Source organism: Sporothrix brasiliensis (genome assembly GCF_000820605.1).
Source record: "Sporothrix brasiliensis 5110 chromosome Unknown Cont15, whole genome shotgun sequence".
Lineage (NCBI taxonomy): Eukaryota > Fungi > Ascomycota > Sordariomycetes > Ophiostomatales > Ophiostomataceae > Sporothrix > Sporothrix brasiliensis.
The window spans coordinates 1,338,517-1,360,185 of record NW_024467134.1 but is presented as its reverse complement, the minus strand read 5'-3'; the positions used below and the strand labels follow the sequence as shown (position 1 = coordinate 1,360,185).

The following is a 21,669-nucleotide window of genomic DNA, read 5'->3' as shown; positions in this document are numbered from 1 at the left end:
TGGTAAAGGCCGAGAGGCAGCTTAACAAGGTGGAGAATATTACATCAGGCCCGCCTCGAGGGCTTCTTGTTTTTCGACAGCTGGTCGCACCGAGTGGCCATTCAGAAGTAGGTCTTGGAAGAGAGGCAAATTGACAGAGAGTCTAGATTCAGAACGGCACGCAAAGGAGCCAGAAAGGCGAGCAGCCAACGAAGCGAAACGAGGGCACGAGACTCTGAAAGTGGGCTGCGACATGCTGGCGATCTCAAAAAAGCATGTTATCGTAGAGGACACTCTCTATTTGATGCACTGCCCAGAACGAGTAGACTATAGGGATTGCCGGAGTAGATAAGAAACAAGGTCACATATTGAGTGTGAAAGGGTGTGACATGGCGACTTCCGGGTGTATCCATTTTGTCGTGTCTCTGGCCGACTTGTTTACTTATTTACTTGTTTACCACGTGTGGTGCAGGACGGCGCTGGGAGACGAAGAAACAGGGCCTTCCATCGGAATATCGGAAAGTCAGAAGGTAAACCGACGGGGAATAGAGCGAAAAGAGAACGAAACGCGACACAGACGCAGGCATTGGCACGACACAGACTTAAACACATACCAAGACACATATAGAGGTTCATAACGTGCGCTGTAAGGTCTCATCTTTACACTTTAGCCTTGACCCGCGCGTACGGGGATGGGGAATGTCGGCCGTGGATATCGCCTGGTTCTGGTCGGCATCCACTGCTTCTCTTATTTTCGTTATTTTCTTGTGCACTAGACACGTCCGATAAGCGAAATATGCATATGCTCCATGTGAAAGACAAGTAAGGGAAAAGGGGTAATTCAAAAGTGGTGTGAAGTCGGGCAGAGAGACACGTTTGTTTGTTCTTCTTGGCGATGCTTTGGTACATCTGCACCCCATAGAACGGCCCATATTGTGCGGTGGGTTCGTCATACTGCTGCCTCACCGAACACACCCTCGTTTTCCCGTGCCATGAATCTTCATCTCGCCTGTGGTGGCCTCTTCTCTCGGTAACGTTTGGTATAAAGCACAACAGACGAAATGTCAACACGCGCAACCTGTCGAGCCCATCATACTCTATTTGCCTCAGCCGTCCTCCGGGAAAAAGGAAATAGAGGTAAACGGCGGAGAAAATTTAGCCTGCATGTGAGGCCGGCTTGAGAAACGAGAGGCTGGCTGGTGGGCGTCTTTGTGGACACCAGGCTGACATTCGGGTGAATTCGTTTTGGACTGTTCGAGAACAAACCAAAACAAGGACGGAGAGGGGGGAGGAGGGAAAGATGGTCATAGCTGAAGAAAATATATAAAATTGTATATAAATACGCCGTTAAACGCCCAGCACCGCCCATATGTCATGGCCACCCGAAACAAAATCCCAAGCGCACGCTCTAAATAAACACCGAATGCGCAACATACAATGCTTAAACCGTAAAAAAATATAAAACAAAAACACGCAGTTGGCTTATAACAATAGCAGTGATGGTATTGACGCCACAGCCACAGCCAGCCACCAGATACCGGCTATTGACTTGACACCACTGCTTGTGCTGCTGCCATCGCCAGCCGTCGGCAGCTCCTTCTGCACCGTTGTCGCCGAGGCGCCTGTCAATGAGCAGCTGGCCGTGCCGCAGGCGTAGCCGCTCGGACAGCAGCCGGCCACGGGGCCTGCATTGGCACCGCACAGGAACCAGCCGGATGCACATGTTGCCGAGGATGTCGTCACGGCCTCGGCGGCGGTTTGGGGCACGACGACCGTAATGCCATTTGTGTTCACAATTGTCGTCGTGGCTGGCGCGGGTGGGCAGCTCGTGGTCTCGCAGTTTCGGCCTGTCTGGCAGCAGCCACCACCAGCCGACGCCACACATGCATAGTAACCCGTGGGGCAGTAGCCAGCCGGCAGGCCCGAGGCCGTCGTGGTCAGCGTCTGCTTGACAGGCGGGTTGCCGCCGGATGTCGTGGAGGCTGTCGAGGAAGTGGAAGTGGAGGACGCTGGTGAACTGGTCGAGGCCACCGACGTCGACGATGTAGGAGTGCTCGAGCTCGCGCTCGCGCTCGTGCTCGCCGCCGTGCTCGCCGCCGTGCTTGCGCCAGCACTGCTGCTCTTGACACAGCCCACCCCCTGGCACACATAGCCCGCAATGCAGCACCCGCCACCCAAGCTCTTGGGACACGCTGTGCTGTCCGACTTGCAGTCGGACACAGCACCACCGCATGTTTCGCCCGCAGGACAACAACCAACAGGGCCCAGGCCTGTGTCGGTCACTTTGTAGCACGTCTCGTCGTCGGTGCAGCAGCTGTAGGGGTAGCCAATGCTCTCACAACTAGAGGTGCCCGTGGGACAGCCCCATTGGCGGCGCTGGAGACGGGCGAGCGCATCGGCCGCCCGGCGGACGAGCTCGACGGCCGGGTTCGCGCTGTCGGTGACCGAGCTTTGCCGTCGGCTGTCGTCGTCGATGGCCTGGTGGACGGGGAAGGCCGGTAGGTAGGCTTGTGGGAAGAGGCGAGCGGTGTACGTCGCTTCGGACATATTTGTCGGGGGAGGCGCCGCTTCTACACCTGCGATGTCGTCGTCTGAGCGTTCTGTGCTTCTCTCGTCAGATGTCCTCCTCGAGACGACGGGCCACCGCCCATCGTCGGACCGCGCCTGGATCGTCTCGGGTTCCGTCGCAATGGACGCTGGCCGCCGGCCAAACGAGAAGAGGGCGGCCAGAGAGCGGCCGAGGCCATCCATCCTACTGTATACCGCGCCAAAGCTGCTGTCGTCACCGCCGTCGAAGCCATAGTATTGCTCAGGGAAGAACTTTTCGCCTTCGTCGAGGCTCATCTTGCGGACGGCCAAGGGGATGATTTGTCGTTGCTGCTGCTGTTGCGGCTGTTGCGGCTGTTGCGGCTGTGACGGAAGCTCGTGGATATCTTTGGCTTCTGCAGCAGCAAGAAGCAGCAAGGGCGGGAGCGCCCTTTGGATGCGCATGGTGGGAGTGGAAGTTTTGGCTGCAAAATGTTGTCGTTTTTGTTGCCGTCTTTTGTTGACTTTTGTTTGCCAATTTGGTGATAATTCGTCGGCTGTCGCACCGTCTGGAAATGCGATGAAAATGGATAGATCGAAGAGAGATTGCAAATGTGAGGAATGCAGAAAAGCCGTTGAAGGTCTGTACCCACTGTCGGTCGCACATGCAATGCCAAACGTCCACGAGAAAAAGGGTCTCTCTCCCAGGAGGATGTAAATAAGACAATGACGATTGTTCACAAGCGCGAAAAGTGGGCTGCCCAATAACCACAGCAACAGCTCGTTTGGGTCGAAATGTGGAGGCGCTGGATCGAGCGGTCGGGGAAAGTGCGAAGGAACGATTCAGCTAAGGCTGGCCAGCCAATAGGAGGCTGCAGCGCTGTCAGCCTCTCAGAGTATTCGGAAGGCTACCTGAAAGGCTGGAACAGGATACAATTGCATGGCACGCATGGATATTATTCAATCTGTCTATGCTATTCGATTTTAAATCATCTCCGCAATCATATACATTGGACTCGACGTGCTATTGTGGAATGCGCGACGGGCTGCCATTCCATCTAAAGTGCCCTATTTTGCACTATTGTGCCCTATATTCATAGCGCTTGATCGCTACGGCCCGCCTTTTGTCTCACCACCAGCACTCACGTCATTTGTGCCACCCTACAGTGGGCGGCGCCGTCTACGACAAGGCTTCATTCCACCACTTACACCACATTTATCACGACACGAACCTGCAGCTTCGGGGCTTGCCTGGCCGTCTGGTTGTGACCAATTGTGAAATTTTAATGATGACTACTAGGCCACGACCAAGAGTAAAGCAGAAAGAGCATTCCTTCCCCTTCCCTTCCATGGCACAGGCCAAAGCTCCCTACGAAACCATCCTCGATTTCTCCATGAATGATCTTTCCCAATAAAACAAGCAAAGCTTGACAAACAGCAAGCTTGATGCACAGCAAAGCTTATAAAAGTAGAGCCTCACGAGAAAGAAGACTCGAGTTTTTGTTTTGCGTGCACGTCGCATTAGGCTTCTCGCGTCAGCTGTGGGCCCCTTCCGAAATAGCGGGGACTGTGGCACTTTAGCGGTCTGGACGCGGGCGTTGAGTCGCGCCAGCCGTATTTGCTCGTCATCAGACAGAGGTGTACATTTATTGGGTCAAAAGAGGTTTCTTTTCGGCCTCTACGCCGTTATTGACATTGACGCCTACCGCCTCTGATCAGATCTATACCGGGCTGGACAGCACGAGACACGAAAGCCAGAAAAGGGGCGACTCATAGCGATCTGCTGCAGGCGTTGACTCACTGTCCCAAGGAAGCCACTCGGACATCCGTCAGGATCAGTACGACTGCGACCTTTTGTGAACCTGTGAAGCACCACACCACGGGAAGGTGGCAAGGCGGGTTAGTGAGTGAAGCCAAGTTCACGCAGCTTCGTGGTACGAGGCAGCAACAAGACTGCGACAGGCAAGACTCACCCGTGCTTCGGGCGTGCTGCTCTTTGTTGCCTAGCCTTTCGTCCCTGTGAAAGACATTCAAGTAGAGGAAGAGCGACGACAGCGAACAGCAACGTCTGTGCTGTCCAATAGTCCTGCGCTGCCTCTCCCTTTTTTTCTGGGACATTATATAATAACATAAAGAAAGGGTTGACGAGAGGGAGCAAAGGACAAACCGCAAGCGTGCCCTGTCCAGAATGGCCGACCTTTTCTCACTCACGGGCGACCCGCTCATCGAGGCCGTCACCGCCGCTGTGCGTGTCCACATGGCCCAGTACGACGGCTCGCACGACTTCAACCACATCCGCCGCGTGGTCGGCCTGACGCGCCACATCTGGCACACAACCCGGGGCGCGGACGTGTCGTCGTCGTCGTCCTCCTCCTCCTCCTTGGCTCAGCCGCCCGCCGACCCCCGCGTGGCCGTCTTGGCCGCCCTGCTGCACGACGTCGGCGACCGCAAGTACATCCAGAGCGCCGCGTACGCGCCCGCCTCCGACGACGAGGCGAAGGCCATTGACGCCCTCGTCCAGGACACGCCGTTCGCCCACGACACGGGCGCGCGGGCCACGGCCACCGTGTTCCACCGGTGCGTCCAGGCGGCGGCAGAGTCGGCGGGGCCTGCTGTCCCCGAGCCCGAGGACGCGGTCGCACTCGGCCGCAAGGTGATCCTGGTCTGCCAAAATGTCAGCTGGTCCGGGGAGAACAAGTCGGACGAGACGCGCGCGGCTGTGGCCCGGCTGGCCAAGGAGGTGCCCGAGCTGGCCATGGTCCAGGACGCGGACCGGCTCGACTCGCTGGGCGCTGTGGGCGTAGCGCGCTGCTTTGCGTACGGAGCCAGGGCCGGCGTGGCGGGCAAGGCGCAGGGGCGGACACTCGAGGACAGCTTGGACCACTTTGACGAGAAGCTGCTGGTGGTGGGCCAGCGCATGAAGACGGCTGAGGGCGCGCGGTTGGCCGCGGAGCGGACGCAGCGGCTGCGGCAGGTCCAGCAGTGGTTCCGCGACGAGGCGTCGTTTGCCGTTGGTGGATTCGTGGCTGGGAAGGATGAAGCATGAGGCTGGGCGGGGCTTTATGAAATGATACGAAATACAGTTGATTGTACGGCAGAACAGGCGGGAGGCGTAGTGTTCAATGCGCCAAGAGCTAGGTTCACAATGGCCATGTAGAGTAGAATATCACAGAGCAAGGCACGCGATAGACCAATTTTTTTCTTTTCGTTTTTATTAAAATCAAATATTTATGGTCTTCTATATAATATTAGGTGGTTAAAAACCAAAAACTATCCATCCAATTAGAGACCCTCCGAGAGTAAGGATGTGTCGACGCCGAGGCGAGCCAACACCAGTTCAAGTGAGCCTTTTCTATTTATTCGAGAACAAGACCGCATCCACTCGACTGGCCCTCGCTTGTTTCAAGACGAGAGCAAACCTCAATATTAATGAATTAAAACTCCGTATTCGCCAGTCCGAAAAAAAAAAAAAAAAACTCCCGAGTGGTTTGGACCAAGCACAAAAAGCGATATTAAATTGTCGAGAAAAGCAAAACAACACTCTTTCCCATTGCGAACCAGGGGCGCGAGGTGCAAGCTGGTCTCATGGGCTGGGTTCGATTTTTTGTTGTCTTGCCAATGCGATTTTGTTGTGGTTGCTGTTGCTATTACTTGAAGCAGTAACGACACTCTCTGCAGGAATGCGTTGCTCGCTTACAAGTAGTAAACAGCAGCGGCGCCGACAACAACCAGGAGGGAGCCGACCTGGTTGGCCGAGGCACCAGCCGTGGGGACATGGGTGATACCGCCGCCACCGGCGCCGCCGTTGCCGCCGCTGCCGCCGCCGCCCGAACCAGTGGTGGTGGGCGAGGTGCCGTTGCCGCCGCTGCCGCCGTGGCCGCCACCAGCACCACCGGTGCCGCCAGAACCGCCGCCAGTCGTGGTGGGCGTGGTGCCGTTGCCGCCAGCACCGCCAGCGCCGCCAGCGCCTCCAGTACCGCCAGTGGTGGCGGGCTTAGAGGTTGTGGCAGGGGCAGACGAGGCCACCGACGAGGCAGCCGAGGAAGCGCCAGAAGAGGCGGCAGACGAAGCAGCCGACGAAGCAGCCGACGAAGCAGCCGACGAGACGGCCGACGATGAGGCAGGGGCCGACGACGAAGCAGGAGCCGACGACGAGGCAGGGGCCGACGACGAAGCAGGGGCCGAAGACGCAGGAGCCGACGAGGCAGGGCCGCCAGAGGACGGAGCTGCACCCGAAGACTGGGCGTAGGCGACAGTGCCGGCAGTCAGGGCAAGGAGGATCGACGAGGCCTTCATGATGACGAGTTGAAAGTCGAAGAAATGATATTAACTTGTGGCGGGAATGGTGAAAGGTGAAAGATGCGAAAACGTTGCTGTTGATGCTGGATGGAAGCGATAGAGCACTGAGCGAGTGACAGGTAAACTGGAGTGAGTGTAGAAAGAGAGAGAAGAAGGAGAAGGAAGAGAAGGAAGAGCGAAGGAGGACCAGAATATAAACCAGTTGGAAGAGGGAGGGTGGTAGGATAGCGTCTTTAATAGTGAAAGGTCCTGACAAAGGGAGAGAGGGTAGATGATTAAGGAGCTGGTTAGAGCGACCACGGCAACACCGGTTGCATGGGATAAGACCGGGATTGAAAGAAAAGAAGGTTGCGAGGACCGGCGATCTGAAAGGTTCCAAGTGGCGGGAGGCCTGGCATGGGCACGCGGGAACGGACGATGGCGAGATGCTTGGACAGAACGACCAAGGAGAGACTTAGAGCAGGATGACGAAACATCGACATGATGGTGACCTTGGTTTGTCGCTTGGCGTTGGCGCACTTGGAAGTTTCCCCAGAGTTCTCTTTTGTCTTTGCCCGAGGAATCCGGCCCCCTACTCAGAGGGCAGACGGAACTGACCAAGAATCCCAACAAGTGGCAGGGCTGGGCTGGCCTGCCTTTGCAACGTCTTGAAGTGAGACATTACCAAGGGCCATCAAAGACACAACGAAAACATCCCGCGACCCTTGGCGTCGTCGATTCACCAACTAGCAGCCCATCGCCATCGCCATCGCCATCTCCATCGCCATCCTCTGCAGGGAAGCAGGTGTCTTTGTTAGCTGTCGACTTTCATTTGGTCCCTCTTGCTAGTCGCTGTCGTTGCTCTGGTTGTCTAGCTCGTCTAGGTTGTCTAGCGACCGTAGAGTAACAATGGCCAAGCCAATCGATGTACCGAGTACACCGACCCACTGGAGAGGCGAGATCGAAGGCGAAATCGACCAATGTTGGTAGCCGATGGGCACAGCTGGAACAGTGGCCGAGGGATGGAGCTCTTGCGTTTAAGCGGGCCTCTCTGATGTCATAACTGCAAGGGCAGTTGCGCAAGCAGGAAGAGCAGGAGACGGCGCCTTGAGCGCCTCAGCGCGAAACAAAGACCAGCCATGCTTGGGGCCAAGCTCGAACAAGGAAAGCTGGAACGACGGCGCAAAAGTTCGATGTGCGAAAAGATGTGCCAGGGAGGCCCAGGCTCCCAAAGATGCTCCAGGTTTGATCGGGATGTTCACTGATGGTCAAGGATTCACAGGAGAAAGTTGCGCCGAGAACGTGCCCAGCCTTGGTAGCGGTGCCCAGCAAGCCTCCCTAGGAGGGTTGGAGGGAGTCAGAATTGCGCGTCCTCTTGCACCCCTTACAAAAAAAGAAACAGAGCATGCAGGGTGAGTGGAGTAAGCGACGGCGAGGACAACACGACCAAGTGGAGGAAGGGTAAGGGCCAAAATCGAAGAGACAGATGGCGGGATCGAAGGCCGGCTCTTATTTTGGTGCTGGCGCTGGTGTGTCGCACTAACTGTCGATACAGTCCTTTCTTATCGTTTGCGACAAGGTAAAAAGTTGCGGTGCGATGTGAAGTGCCCGTGAGGAGGTATTTGGTGATGCCAGCCATCTTTCAGAACGTGAGATCGATGCTTTGTTTTTGTTGTTTCGATCAACATTGGCAACGGGGAGTTTCGGGGAAGGCGTTTCAGGGGAGTCTGGTATCCCCCACGCATTCGAGGCAGGACCAATCCACATGTTTGCGGCTATCGAACGGGAAGGTGCAGTGGTAGGTGCATTCCCAATTAGCAAGGGTCGCTTTGAGCTTCAGGAGAAGGTGCTACCGGTCTACGGAGTAACACATTGTACGGACTCACGGAGTAATTACGGAGCACAGCGAAACACGAAGGCGGGGTGGGAAAGGGAAGCTGGAAGTAAGGGAAGGTGCGAGGGAGCGTGGGCTTTGTTGTGTGTGGTGGGGGATCCGCTCTAGTTGGCTGGTGCTTGCCGATCCATTCCTGCCCAGCAGCCCAGCTAGGGAGTCAGGGAGTACAGGCTCCATAATTAAGGTTGGCCCCTCGCCCAAGACGCCTGCTGAGGACTGGAAGCTTTGGAGCACGACACCGGGCGGGATCCTACTTTAGACATGGTGCCATTGAAACGGTGGAGACGTTCTTTCCTGGCATGCCCTGCTTTTTGGCGGGCAGAGAAAGAAGAAGGAGCGAAGCATCGAGGCATCCTGGAAGGCGCAGGGTAAGAACACAGTAGCGCCACTCTCTATTTGGTAATGAAAGCACGACGGACAAAGAAATGGGCAAAGAAGGTGAGACATTTCTATTCTAGAACAAGAAAAGCCTCTCCAGCAACATCGAGAACGACAAAGAAAGCATCGAAATGCGGACGGGCGTACGGCCTCTCAACGTACTACAGTTGCAATCGGGTAACGTTGAAATGAAAGACGGCGAGGGCAAAATTAAAAGTATCAAAATTTTGTCAGAGGATCCAGCCTTTATGTGAAGCTTTTTAAAGAACAAAGTAGAAGCGAACAAAGGCTGTGAGACATTTACGATAAATGGGTTTTGGCAGGCTCGGCAGGGTCAAGTACGATAAGAAGTGAGAAGTGCGATGTCGCCTTAACAGGTAAATAATTGTACTATTTTTTCTTCTTCTGCATCCTTTCTTTTTTGCCCAACGCCCCGTGACTGGCTCGTTTCTAATCGTGTTCTATTTTTAAATGAAAAAGTAAATGTAGAAAAGGGACTACGTCGAAGATTATGTCGAAGATGGACAACGTAGTCGTACGAAGTACTTTGCATGTGTTTGCCTTGTCGGTGTGTTGCAACTTTTGCACTATGTTTTAGGTGCAAGTCGATGTACTTGTGGATGTCACCGCAACCAAAAATGCTGGCAAAATAGCGGCATCACCGTGTTTGAAAGAAAACGCACGGAATATTACTCCGTACATGGGATGCCAACTGCGACGCAGCAATGCCTGTACGTACTCCGTACTCCGGATGGCCAAGAACGAAGGATCGGCACTCGGTAGACCCTTTTCCCACAAAATGACAAGGGAGGGAACTGATGAAACGGGAGCGAAATTGTGAGAAAAGCACGAGCAAGCAACTGTGGGACGAGGCGAGCACTCAGAGACTCTCGTAGTCGTACTTCGCTGGGCGTATGATATGGTAAGACCGAGAACAAAAGACGCAACCGGGGAAAAAAGCATGGTTCTCAGACATCGAGCCCCGAAATCAGCGTTGAGACAAGTCGATTTGTCGCTGCGAAAGAAAAAAACTGGAAAATGGCCACCGCTGTTGTGAGTCACGGCTACGGATTGGTGCGCCAGTCAGTCCCTTAAAATAAGAAAATTTGATACTGAAAGTGAATCGGTCAAGCTCTCCCCTAACAACTTCACCTTAGCGTCGATGCGCTGAATAACAAGCATTTGAGCCGGCGGAAGCTTGCCAAAAAAAAAAAAAAAAAAAAAAAAAAAAAACGAAAACGGTAGCCGGGGTGTCTCTTGTATCCTGTCGAACCTTTCTCTTTAACGAAGTAATACAGAGCTTGGAACCGAGCGAGCGATAGCACTAAGAGAAGCTCCCGCTGCGGTCGCGAGGGACGGACGAGAAAGACATCTCGAGAAAAGAGAGATAGGTAGAAGCAACTAACAGACTTTGCTTTGTAGAACTGCCGCCAACGCCAACATTTCCGTACTCCACATCGATGCCACTGCTGTACTTTTGAGGGTTCCGGCATTTTAAGCTTATTTCAGTGAAGGATCGAGAGCGTGACGGTCCTTTTTGTTTCAGTCTTTTGGGACGATCGATCAGCTCTCATATCGAAGGCCTGATTTCTGTAGAGGGCTTTCAGAATGATGGGGATCTTCAAAGTGCCAAAACGAGGGCCAAAGTTAGAGCCCTGTACGTGTCTCACTCTTGTCAACGGTACGATGTCGATGAAAGAAACGGATCAGACAGTGTGCTTTGTCTTCTTCTGGTTAGCAGCCTGGGTAGCATAGGTAACATGGGCTAGACATATAATCAAAGCGTCATAGCTTCGATGCGACCGCTCGGTCGCTTCGAACAGATGTATAGAGCGCTTTTCACGACTAGACGGCCCAAGGAGGGGAACCGCAAAGACAAGCAAGCGGCGAGAGGGCCGACAAAGGAATAAAGAACGTGATGTGCTGCTGATTTGGGATGGAGCGGGAAAGTCACCCGAGCACCCAGTCAAGATTTGTCTGATGGCGCCTCCAGGGCTGTCATGGCAAGAGCGAGACTCGGGAAGCTGTAAAAACGACCACAAAGACCGTAGTCTATCCATTGACACAGAGAAAGCTTTGACTTGGACATCAATGCACCCACATAACGAAGAGAGCCGTTCTGTTGGACGAGGTCGACCGCTAGAGCTATCCTTTAGTTTTGCACTGCTTAAGCTCAAATGCTTTGTTCACGATCCCTGTCAAAGAGAAAACTGCCACAAACCTGATCGCATCGATCGTTAGCAAGATGATGAGGAAACAAAGGGTCATAGCCTGTAGACATCTAATTGGTAGTGTTCAATATAATTGCGTCACTGACTTCTAGAAAAATACTGTTATCCGATGCCATGCGAAAAAATTTCGTATGTCTTCGAGATCAGTTGAGGCGAGTAGAGGTTAGCTGGACTCATCAAAGCAAAATATCATGCTGGTCGATTCTGGTGATGCAACAATCTTGGAAGCAGTAAAAGGGGTGATGATGCAGTCGTGAGGTCATACCGGGCGTTGCCTGGGCAAAGTGAAGGAGAGATCAACGCATCGTGATTTTGTTGTGACAAAGAATCGATACCAGGTCCTCAAAGGCACATGGAGCTGCCAACATCTCGTGAATTATGTCGCCATCAACATTGATAACGATACGCACCGCATACTATGCGATTCTCAGGCCATTGGAATTTTGACAATGGAGCCTGCAGATATCCCTTCATCAACTGTTTCGTTGGTGCTGGAAAACTTCATATGCCACAATACCTTGATATGCAATTATCCGAAGAAAGTCGCTTTCTTGCCGTCTATTTCACGTAATGTTCGTTTGTTGAGTAACCGAAACTCGGTCGAATGACGCTCGAACCGAGATGGCGTACGGCTCTGTGAAATGGTTGCTGGCATTAACTGTGTAGACTTGAAGGCAAAGTGTAAACAAGCGGAAACGGGGCAGCACTGGCAGGCCAGCATGAAGAACACTGCATTTTGGGCTTTTCACCACAATAATAAAGAATATATAACCAAACGAAATATCCTTCAGGCGACGGCGTCCAACGCCTCGTGAACCCCGAGTCTCGCTCCTGCAGCGCCGGCGTATGTGAACCTTTAAACACACATTCATGGTTGATGCTGTACAGCACTGTGAGGCTGTGTATCCCGTCCCCTGCCGGATGGTCTACATGCTGAGCATGTCCGGCCACGGCGTGTTGTCTTCAGTAGGCTTTCGCCAGGCCGAGACAAGGTAGGCTTCAAAATATTTACCCATGGAAAAGCACCGCTCACAAACGCTTGTTCGGCTGGTCAGAAATATAAAATGGAGACAGTGGGACATTGTTGCTTTTGCTGTACGATAGTCTGTTGGTGGTATAGCTTGTAGACACTTCAGCCGCGGGATAGGTGGAAGAGCCACGACGAAGTAAGAAAGCGAAAGAAAAAGAGGTCGTTGCGGGAAAATACAGCATTTTGTACACCGCATGGCGTGTGAGTCTGGTCTCGTTCTTGGCATGCAAGTGGTCCACGCAGTGCCGGGTGCAGGGTTGCGTATTGTTGACCTTCGGGGTTCAGCTGCTGCACTGCCTTGTGTGTGTGCTGGCAAAGGAGCTTTGCTCTCGTTCTGGTTTGCTGTGGCCTCTTGTTGCTGCATGAGTCGTGTGCAACCGAAAGCAGGAGAAGGAGCCCAAACTCCACTGTTCGGAGCCAAATGGACCGAATAAAACTTAAGATCATTTGCCGTATAACAAACATTTGGGTCTGAGCCAAACGATGACCGCCTCTTTGGGCCAAAGGATACAGCGAATGTGTCGTTTATACTGTATCGTGAAGTCTTGGGTTTTTCTTTGGCCGATCCTGCAGGACGCAGCGTAACACTTGCAGACCTTGGCGCCTTTGTGCTTGTACCACGAGAAGAGGACTATAGCCAAGTGTTCGTTTGCCGCCCAGCCAAAAATATGTCGTAAATGCCTTACAAAAGACATTTGGTCGAAGACGAGAAAGGAGGCGATAGGGACCAGAACAATTTCAATAGAGGAGCAAACTAAATGCTTGTGGTCGCCGGAAACACAGCCATGAGACGTAACCATATGTGACATTATGAGGCACGCTGGAGAGGTCGAGCTTCGTCTAGGCCTTTCGTCCCATTCGAGATACAATCGCACACGGAATGGTGGATCTCCGAGATCGTGGTCTGGCAGCACCACCCACACTTTCGCGTTTGCAGAAGCCGAGGGGCAGCTATATTGCGGTAATATACTCCGCATTTGCAAGGGTCAAAGGGCAAAGCTTTTCGTTGGATCATTGTCACTTTCTTCCACTCGCCATGAAATGTGCAAGCGACACCCGGCCGGGTGGGGATGTGAGATCTCATCGCATTGCTAAGAAGTCGCCTTGCTTTCGTTCGGCGCACACCGTCGAACAGCTGAGAAGTAACCCTTTGCAGGAGAAAACATTAAAAAAAATTAGTAAAAACATAAAAAAAGCTCGCAAGGAGGTAGCGAACCAGGCCCGAGGATTGAGACTCAAAGGATGACTACAGGAAGGGCCGGGATACACCAATCTGGCAGAATATCAGAGAAATATCTGACCGTTTTTCTGTCATCGAACCCGTTTTGTGTGCCCGGGCAGAACGACTTTCCGTCCTTCAGAATTTGGTCTGCACCTTGCTTGCGAGCCGTCTTGGTGTCTGATTTGTTAGGCCCGAGTTTCTGCCCTTTCTTGGCCGTTCTTTGCAGCATATGCAGCCTATGCAGGTCTGTAAATGGCCGAGAAGCCTCGAGAGGCGGCCCTGTGCTCTGATTCGTGGATGGCCTCCTGCATGCTGCACGTCTAGTCGCAGCGGCCAATCTGGATAGGAGACAAGAGAGGTCGAAGGGTGGGTTGAAAGGTGGGTGAGAGGCACGTTTGGAAGAACCAAAGAAGAAAAACAATAGTGAAGGAGAAGGAGGGTGCAAAAATGGGAGGGGGAAGGACTGTACACGAGATTTTGGGAAAAGAGAAGGGAGAAAGAAGCAACGAGGAAGGCTATACGACATACTTCGTATGCGCCTTCCCAGAGCAACCTTTGCGATGAAGATCATAGAGCGACGCTCGTCATGTGCTCTTTCCTCCGATTGATTGTAGTAGAATGCCGTGAGCTGGCCTGTATTCTTGCCGCCGCGGGAGGGAAGGAGCGGACTCGCCCATTTGCGCTATTGTCAACTAGGAACACAGCCGATCACGACAAGATTGTTCCTCAGCTCCTTCCCTAACTTTTGTTTATTGGAACGCTTCTCCATAGGGGAAAGAGGGACCAAGGCCACAAGTACGACAAATCTCGTAAAGAAAGAGCGACGCAAACAGTCGCAAAACAATACGAAAAACAACGATCTTTGGCACGGAGAAAAAAACTCGGGTGGCAGGAACGGCTTGTCCTAGCGAGCGGGGGTCCGAGTCCAATTTGCTACTGGAAGCAGCCGCTAATGCACCAGAAGTCCACTGGCGGCCCCCAATAGCATGATGATTGCAAAAGATGCGTGGCATTCAGCACGCATGGCCTGCTCTTAGCCCAGTTCTGTTTGGAAAAAGGACCCAGGATTCTCTGTCAAGGGACTGGACAACGTTCCACCCGAGCCCTCTTGCTGCACATTCGCCGCCGTAGCTGTCTTGTCTGTGTTTTTGAAACTGTTACAGTGGCTCTTTCCTCTAGACGAGAGTGCATTGCGCCGTAAAATTCTTCCAGAGCACGGCCAGGGCCTGTGAGTATGGAAAGGGCCGGGGGCAGCGCCTTCCTTTCCTGGTGGTCCCAATCCGCTGCACCTGCCTCTCCCAGCCTCTCTGCTCTTGCCTATTTTTGCTCATACGCTCTCATCACACTTTGCATCGTTGCAGCGTAATATGTCCCCCTCTTCTCCTGGCTTCTCTCCTTGTCTCCTTACAATCTCACCATATTCCGTATTGCTCCTACGATCGCTATTTTCGAACCACCACATTTCTCCGGTCACCGGCGGATCCTCACGACGGTTACTTCGCAACGAGACAGCACAGGCTCCGGCACAACCGAAACTGCCATCCCCCCCCGTCCCCTCGCTTGCCCTCCTCGTGATCACACTCCCGCTCGACCTCGACGTTTCCGGCCACGAGAGTTCTATTTGCGCCATGCGCTGGGTCGCGACACTCAGGCTGCAGTCTGGCTCACAAGTTTATGACATTCGAGGAGCTTTTGCGCCACGACCAGACGACCGAAGAGGGGCAAGACGCAGCCAAAACGACCCTGGCCAGACACGAGGACAAACCTGAGTAACAGCACAAACAAGTGACGAATTCTGTGGCAGTGGACAGCGCCACCTGGCCGTTCACGGCTTGCCTGAATTCGCAGGTGCGACGTCGACGGAATAAGATCTTTTCACCCCGTGGAACGACGGTTCTAGCATCGACAACTTCTACTTTATTTTCAAAAGCGACAACGCTGCTGCTGGACACTGCGCGCTTTCCGCACTTTCTTTCTTCAAAACCGACTGCAAGGTTTGTTCAACTTTTACGCGTCTCGAGCCTTTGAGGACCCGACCAACTTTTATCGCCTCATTTCTGGATCCTTGTTTCGACCAAAAATCATAAAACCGCACCAGCTCCGCTAAAACGTCAAAGTTGGGCCAAGATCTCCCGAGCCTTGAGAGTTTCTTCACATTCACGTTTGCTCTGCCACGCACCATGATCAGCACGCCGTCCATTTCGCTCTCACCGATGCGCTCTTAAAGGGATAGACCACGAAATTTGGCGAACTACTTGGCTCGGGCCGTCCAACGGCTAGCGCCAACACGATGAGACCGCCGCTTGCAACCGCGCCTGCAACGGCGGCTGCGGATGATGGAGAGACGCCATCTGCATCATGGCCAGCCTCTGCAAACCACCACCCCCTCTTCAAAAAGCACAAAGTGCTTCCCCATCCTAGCAAAGATACCTCGTACACTAGTTTGCGAAGAGTGCCTCGCCCATTAGGGCCGCCGAAAATCTCCGGTCCCGCCTTGGCAATTTCGGCCGCGTCTTCATCCGCGGGTGGCTTATCGGACGATGCATCCGTCACATATTCACAGCCTTCCACCCCCCGCACAAAGAAACAGTACCCCAAGACTTTGGGCAATGGCCCTGACTTGCCCCCAACACCACCGGCACACTCCCGCAACTCGTCAGCTACCTACTCCGTTTTGCCATCCACTGCGACCTATGCCCAGAGCCCGGACCGGAGTGCCGAGGATGTGCAACTAAAGCCGGCGCTGCCCACGACACCGACGAAGCAGCTGAGCCCACCTACACCCGACGTCACCCCGCCACATACTATTCACCCTGAATCGCGCCCAAAGGGCCCTCCCTCGCGACCGCCCCTCCGGGACCGCAACATGTCGAGAAGCACCGCCGACTCCAGAACGGCGTCGTTTAAGACAGCAGGCGAAAATCCATCATCGTCATCATCCGACAACGAGGACAGCTTCACATCACTTCCGCCCGCTCCGATCTCAGCGCGGACATCAGAAAGCACGGTTCGCCACTTCGTGGCCGAGAACCATGAGACCCCTAAAAAACGCGAACCGAAGGCTGTGGGCCTGGGTCTAGGCCTGGAGTCCAGTCCCGAGGAGAGCATCACTCCCAAATCAAAACGCGAATTTGTTAGTTTCGACGGGGAGTGGGGCTCCAAAACTGACGATGCTGTGAAGGAATGGGACGATAATCTTCAACGGAATGTTGCTGTGCGGCACCCTCGAACCGCAAATCAGAATGCAGCGGGGTCAGGCGTCCGAGACGAAGTCTTTGAAGACGTTATAGTGACGCCAACAAATGCAACAAAGGCGCTTCGTTCCATATCTTTGCCTCAGAGGATTTTGACCTTCCCATCTTCGAACGAAAGTACCGACCAGCTTAGAACACAGGCACAAAAGCCAGTTCAGCACCGACAGCCACCTCCACCACCACCACAACAACAGCAGCCGCGACGGCAACAACAGCGACACCAACGTAGTAAGAGTCACCAACTGCCGCAGGCGGTCGAACAGAGTCGCGAGCAACCAGTCATCGAACAGATGGCACCTACTTTGGCTCCGTCGACGCGCGACAGGCGGCCTCGTATCTCGACTGCATCATCTACATCGAATGTGCCTGCTGTTGCGGAATCTGCTGCCTTTTTTAGCTCACCCCCACAAAGGCAGAGGACGCTTCGTCACGTAAAAAAGCAAGTTACACTCCGCGACTCGGGACCCGACCTGTCTCCTACAAGCTCCACAGCTACGTCACTACTGGACGAGACAACCAGACAGCGACGTCCGAACGGTGGGCGTTTCAACAGCAGTGGCCACGACAGCATTGCCTCCACGACCAGCATGAACAGTATCTCGAGCCGGAGCGCCAGACGTGAGATCTGGAAGGCAGGCGGTATTCCTGTTGTTGTTGTCCCAAGCCGCCTGTCATCTGTGAGATCGTCCAGTCGCGAGCCCTTTCTTCGCTCAACCAGCAGCCGCCGATCGACGAGGAGCCAGAGCTTGCACTCTGCGCCACTGTCCCAGTTTTCAAAGAGCAGGGAGGTCTCTCCATACATGGAACAGGGCAGCCGGCGAAGCAGGGCGTATTCTGCGTCTGAAGGATCCACACGGAACAGCTTCGCGCGTGATGGCTCTGCACCGGGTGATCAGCGCACGATCGACTTCCCTCCTACCATTCCGAAGCGGTCTTCATCTCTTTCGGCCCCGACAAGCCGCAACGTGTCACGGAGTGGATCGCTGACTGCTGAAAGCGTTCACGCGCATTCGGCAATCTTGAAGGCCCGCCTCAATGACCAGGCGAAAGCTTCTCCTGGTACTGAGCCGAATGATACAGACCATAGCACTGCAGCGGGGCTAGCTCAACAACAATCCGAGCGGTCTTTGGAGCCAGCATTACGGCCTGAGATTAGATATGAGGCTCCTGCAATCCCAGAGGCTCGGCGCTCTGAAAGCCTCTTGTTACGCGATACGCAGATGGAGCAAAGTATTGCTGCGGATGAGACAGTGCTACCTCGGCTCGGCGACCACACCGAAAGACACGAGGATGTCCAAAAACGTGATTCGGATAAAATCCACGGCGATGACAGCAACTACGACCACCGCAACCTCCTTGACCCGAGATCGAGCTTGGATCGTTACATGGACCGCTATTCTTCACGGCACTTGTCGCCGCACAACACTCCCTTCTCCATGGTGTCTGTTGAGACGAACACGACACATCACTCCCAAGCTGAATTGTCTGAAGCCTTGGCAGTCAACATCTACCCTCATCAAAATACCTCGGTGCTTGTTGTTGACCACTCCAATCGACCGTCAGATTGCTCAGACGACTCACAGCCAGACCGCCTGACGGACGACACGGGGCCTAGCTCCTCGAAACAGGAGTCGTCTCCAGCATCAGACTTTGCATCGGCTCTCACGCCAAGCTCCGTCTCCGCGCCACCGCTAGATCGGCCAAGAATAACAAAGACGGATCACGACACAGCAGAAGACGTACCTGTAACGCCATCCCACCAGCAACCATTCTCACTCGACGATGTCGACTCGCCTCTGCGGAATCCGCGTGCTCCGCCAGAGCCTCCAGCGATCAACTTCATCCCGGCAACGCCATCAGGGCTAACCCCATCGACTGAGAGAGAGCAGAACCGGGGCAACTACTTTGAAGAAGTTGTCCAAGGTGCTAGCGATGGCAGACCTCGCCGGCGGCGCAGTGTATCTTTAGTTTTGCGAAAGGCGCTCAGCCGTGGCCGCAGTGCGACAGCCGAGTACGGTCCATCGGCCAGCCGAAGCGGTGGTCTTTTGACACGCACGCTGTCGTTGACGAGAGACGTGCAGAGGAAAGCGTTTTCCATCCGTCGCTCTGACTCCATTGACCAGGGCAGGGGTACCTCCTTTGAGATCGAGCCTGTAGAGGAGGATAAGCTCCACCCATTCTGGCGGCCGGCTTCCCAGCTGTTGGATGACGACGATTACCGGCACAGCAACGGCCACGAGGACGAGGAAAACTACCGGTATCCTCCTATTGACAACCGCCCACGTGGCCCGCGGAGAAGTCTGAGCATGCGGATGAAGAAGACGTTTGCCATCCTTCCCATCGACGCGGCGGATGATTTCTACCCAGCTTCGATTGACGACATACCGGCGGATCGCCGGACAGTACGCCGCACGCCTAGTGGCAACCTACGTGTGGTCAAGCATCACGGAAGCACCGAGTCTCTTGGTGAATATGCTACAGTCGACGACCACCGGCCATACACGGCGCCTGGGCGTCAAGGCAGCCGCAAGTTTCGGTTTTGGCGCAGCCCTTCGTTGGGCCGCAGAGACCGCCCCGAGCTGCGTGACAACTACTACAGCCAGAGTACTGGCGCTGATGCCGGCAACGCGGTCCACGAAGACGAGAAACCCGGGTCCCCAGGTGCCGCCGGTGCGGATGGTGCTGCTGGAGGGGATAGAAAACCCATGAGGATCTTGCCGGATCTTGGCCTGGGCGACAAAATTGGCGAGTACGGACCACATACGATTCCGCGGCGATTTAGCGAACGGCGCCGGGAGAAGAGGAGCAACGAGCTGCGGCAGAAGATTAGCGGACCGCAGGAGGTTCGCGATGGCGTGGGCGAGGTGATCCGGCGGACAAATTACCGCGACGCCTTTACACAAGCTCAAGCGAGCTGATTGTCGTGTTTGAATTTTTACGAACGTTATGATTTTGACGGTCTTTTTTTTTTTTTTTTTTTTTTTTTTCAGGTTTGTTTTCTTCTTGCTCATGATGTTGCTTGTCGTTTCAGATATTTGCTTTCTTTTGAACCCTCTTTATATCCCGTTCCGTTTATGATGCCCTCCGATATGTCACGACAAACAATTGCGGCGAGTTATATATTATTTTACGATCTCTTGGACGGCCAGCTTAAATTTAAATTGGCCAGGAGTTCTGTTATCGTGTTGCGATTCTATCATATGTGTATTCTTGTCAACTTACCTAACGTCTTTATGTGTACAAATTTTGCAGATTTTGCAAATTTTGCATCGACAAACGACAAACGACAGGTTCTTCATTACGGACCAAATGTCGCAGTATTTTCGTTCCACCTATACATGCTAATTGTCGCCATAAAAAGGCAATATTCAGGGTATTTGATGTATTAACAAAATTCAGCTGTGCACCGTGTGACCGCCGTTTTTGAAATCCCGGAACGCCATGTCTGTTCCCAACGCTTTCCCTTTCTCCAAACGAGACAGGAGCAACAGCAAAAGACGAATGAGGCCGTAAAGGCCGTTGTATGTACAAAAAATACAAGGAAATAAATCAGACACACCAAACAACAACAAATGATGGGATTGCATATAAAAAACAAAACGAAAATAAAAGCACATATCGAGAACAACTACGCCATGGCTGGCCGACTGGTCTCTCTGTTGCCATGATTATCGTCTGTCGCCACCAGGCGGGCCAGGCATTGGCGGCCCACCCGCACCGGCGCCGTGCATGAACTGCGGCGGTGGAATCGGCGGGAAGCCGGGCTGGCCGGGTACAGGGATGGGCATGCCGGCCGGGAAGCCAGGGAAGTTGGGAGGTGGCGCACCCGGCTGGCCCGGCAGAGGGATGGGGAAGGGAAGGGGGGCATACCGCCTGCAGCAGTAGCAGCAGCACCCGGGGGCGGAATGCCGCCGGGCGCGCCGTTGGCACCGAGCGCGGGAGGCGGTGGCGGGATGGGGAAGCCACGGCCGCTGCTGCCGCTGCCACCGCCGCCACTGCTTGGGGCGCCCCCGCCAAAGGCTGCACTGCCGGGCGGTGGCGGTAGACCGCTGCCTGGAGGTGGAATGGGTGGCGGGATGCCGCCGGGGAAGCTGAAGTGTGGTGGCGGCATGGGCAGGCCGCCGACACCGGGCGCACCCGGGGCACCAGGCGCGCCCGGGGCACCGCTGGCACCGCCAAAGGACGGCGGCATGGGCATGCCACGCGGCCCACCCGGAGGGCCCCCGCCATTCATAAAGCCCGGACGTCCGCCGCCGAAGCGGGCTTGGGCGGCAGCGTAGCCGGGCTGGTTGTGGGGGAGCATGGGGTTTGCATGGGCCTGGCCCTCGGCGGCGTAGGAAGAGGTGATCGAGTCGATAACTGATTGTGCCTTTTCGTGGCCGATTTCTGTTCGCAGAGGCGGGCGTCTGTCAGCAGCGCGTCCGTCATGATCGTGGCGATTGTACTGGTTTTGCCAATTGTGGCGACGGCTGTGCGGTCTGCCGCTGCTGTTTCTGCCATACGAAGGAGCAGCAGCAGGCGCACGAGCCGTGTTGAAGCCGTTGTACGTGCTGGAAGAAGAGGAGAATGACTCACGTTGGTAGTAGTCGACGACATTGCGCAGATGATTGCGGCCGCTGTTGTGGGCCTTGCGCACGCTCATCGAGTCGTGGGTGAGGTAGACATCGCAGTAATCGCCTGGGGGCATGTGTGTTAGTGAGAGGAAGGGCACAAAGGATGAAGGATCGGAGGATGTCGCGCAGTTTCGAGGTTCTCGTTTGGACTGGATGGTCACATCGAGCTACGTACAAAAGACTAGAGTCAAATGTTAGCATAGGAAGTCATGTTCACGAAGGCGTTCGACTGCAAGAAGCGGAGGCATACATCTAGGCATTTTG

General features: G+C 54.3%; 5 protein-coding genes across 5 annotated transcripts; 2 read left to right on the top strand and 3 right to left on the bottom strand.

Moving 5' to 3' along the window:
* Positions 1–1,461: 1,461 nt before the first annotated feature.
* SPBR_05891 (uncharacterized protein) lies at positions 1,462–2,970 on the bottom strand (the record flags this gene model as incomplete). The annotated part of the gene is made up of 1 exon (XM_040764154.1): positions 1,462–2,970. The coding sequence occupies one exon, from the start codon at positions 2,968–2,970 to the stop codon at positions 1,462–1,464; it is 1,509 nt and encodes a 502-aa protein (XP_040622169.1).
* A 1,723-nt stretch (positions 2,971–4,693) lies between these two features.
* On the top strand, positions 4,694–5,551 carry SPBR_06132 (uncharacterized protein; the record flags this gene model as incomplete). Its single annotated transcript, XM_040764394.1, has 1 exon — positions 4,694–5,551. One exon carries the CDS (start codon positions 4,694–4,696, stop codon positions 5,549–5,551), a length of 858 nt encoding a protein of 285 aa, XP_040622168.1.
* A 647-nt stretch (positions 5,552–6,198) lies between these two features.
* Positions 6,199–6,801, bottom strand: SPBR_06207 (uncharacterized protein; the record flags this gene model as incomplete). The annotated part of the gene is made up of 1 exon (XM_040764469.1): positions 6,199–6,801. The coding sequence occupies one exon, from the start codon at positions 6,799–6,801 to the stop codon at positions 6,199–6,201; it is 603 nt and encodes a 200-aa protein (XP_040622167.1).
* A 9,603-nt stretch (positions 6,802–16,404) lies between these two features.
* SPBR_05556 (uncharacterized protein) lies at positions 16,405–19,710 on the top strand (the record flags this gene model as incomplete). Its single annotated transcript, XM_040763819.1, has 4 exons — positions 16,405–17,020; positions 17,083–17,154; positions 17,285–17,469; positions 17,563–19,710. The coding sequence occupies 4 exons, from the start codon at positions 16,405–16,407 to the stop codon at positions 19,708–19,710; spliced, it is 3,021 nt and encodes a 1,006-aa protein (XP_040622166.1).
* Positions 19,711–20,420: 710 nt separating this feature from the next.
* SPBR_05978 (uncharacterized protein) lies at positions 20,421–21,665 on the bottom strand (the record flags this gene model as incomplete). The annotated part of the gene is made up of 3 exons (XM_040764240.1): positions 20,421–21,178; positions 21,368–21,469; positions 21,656–21,665. The coding sequence occupies 3 exons, from the start codon at positions 21,663–21,665 to the stop codon at positions 20,421–20,423; spliced, it is 870 nt and encodes a 289-aa protein (XP_040622165.1).
* Between the last annotated feature and the right edge of the window lie 4 nt (positions 21,666–21,669).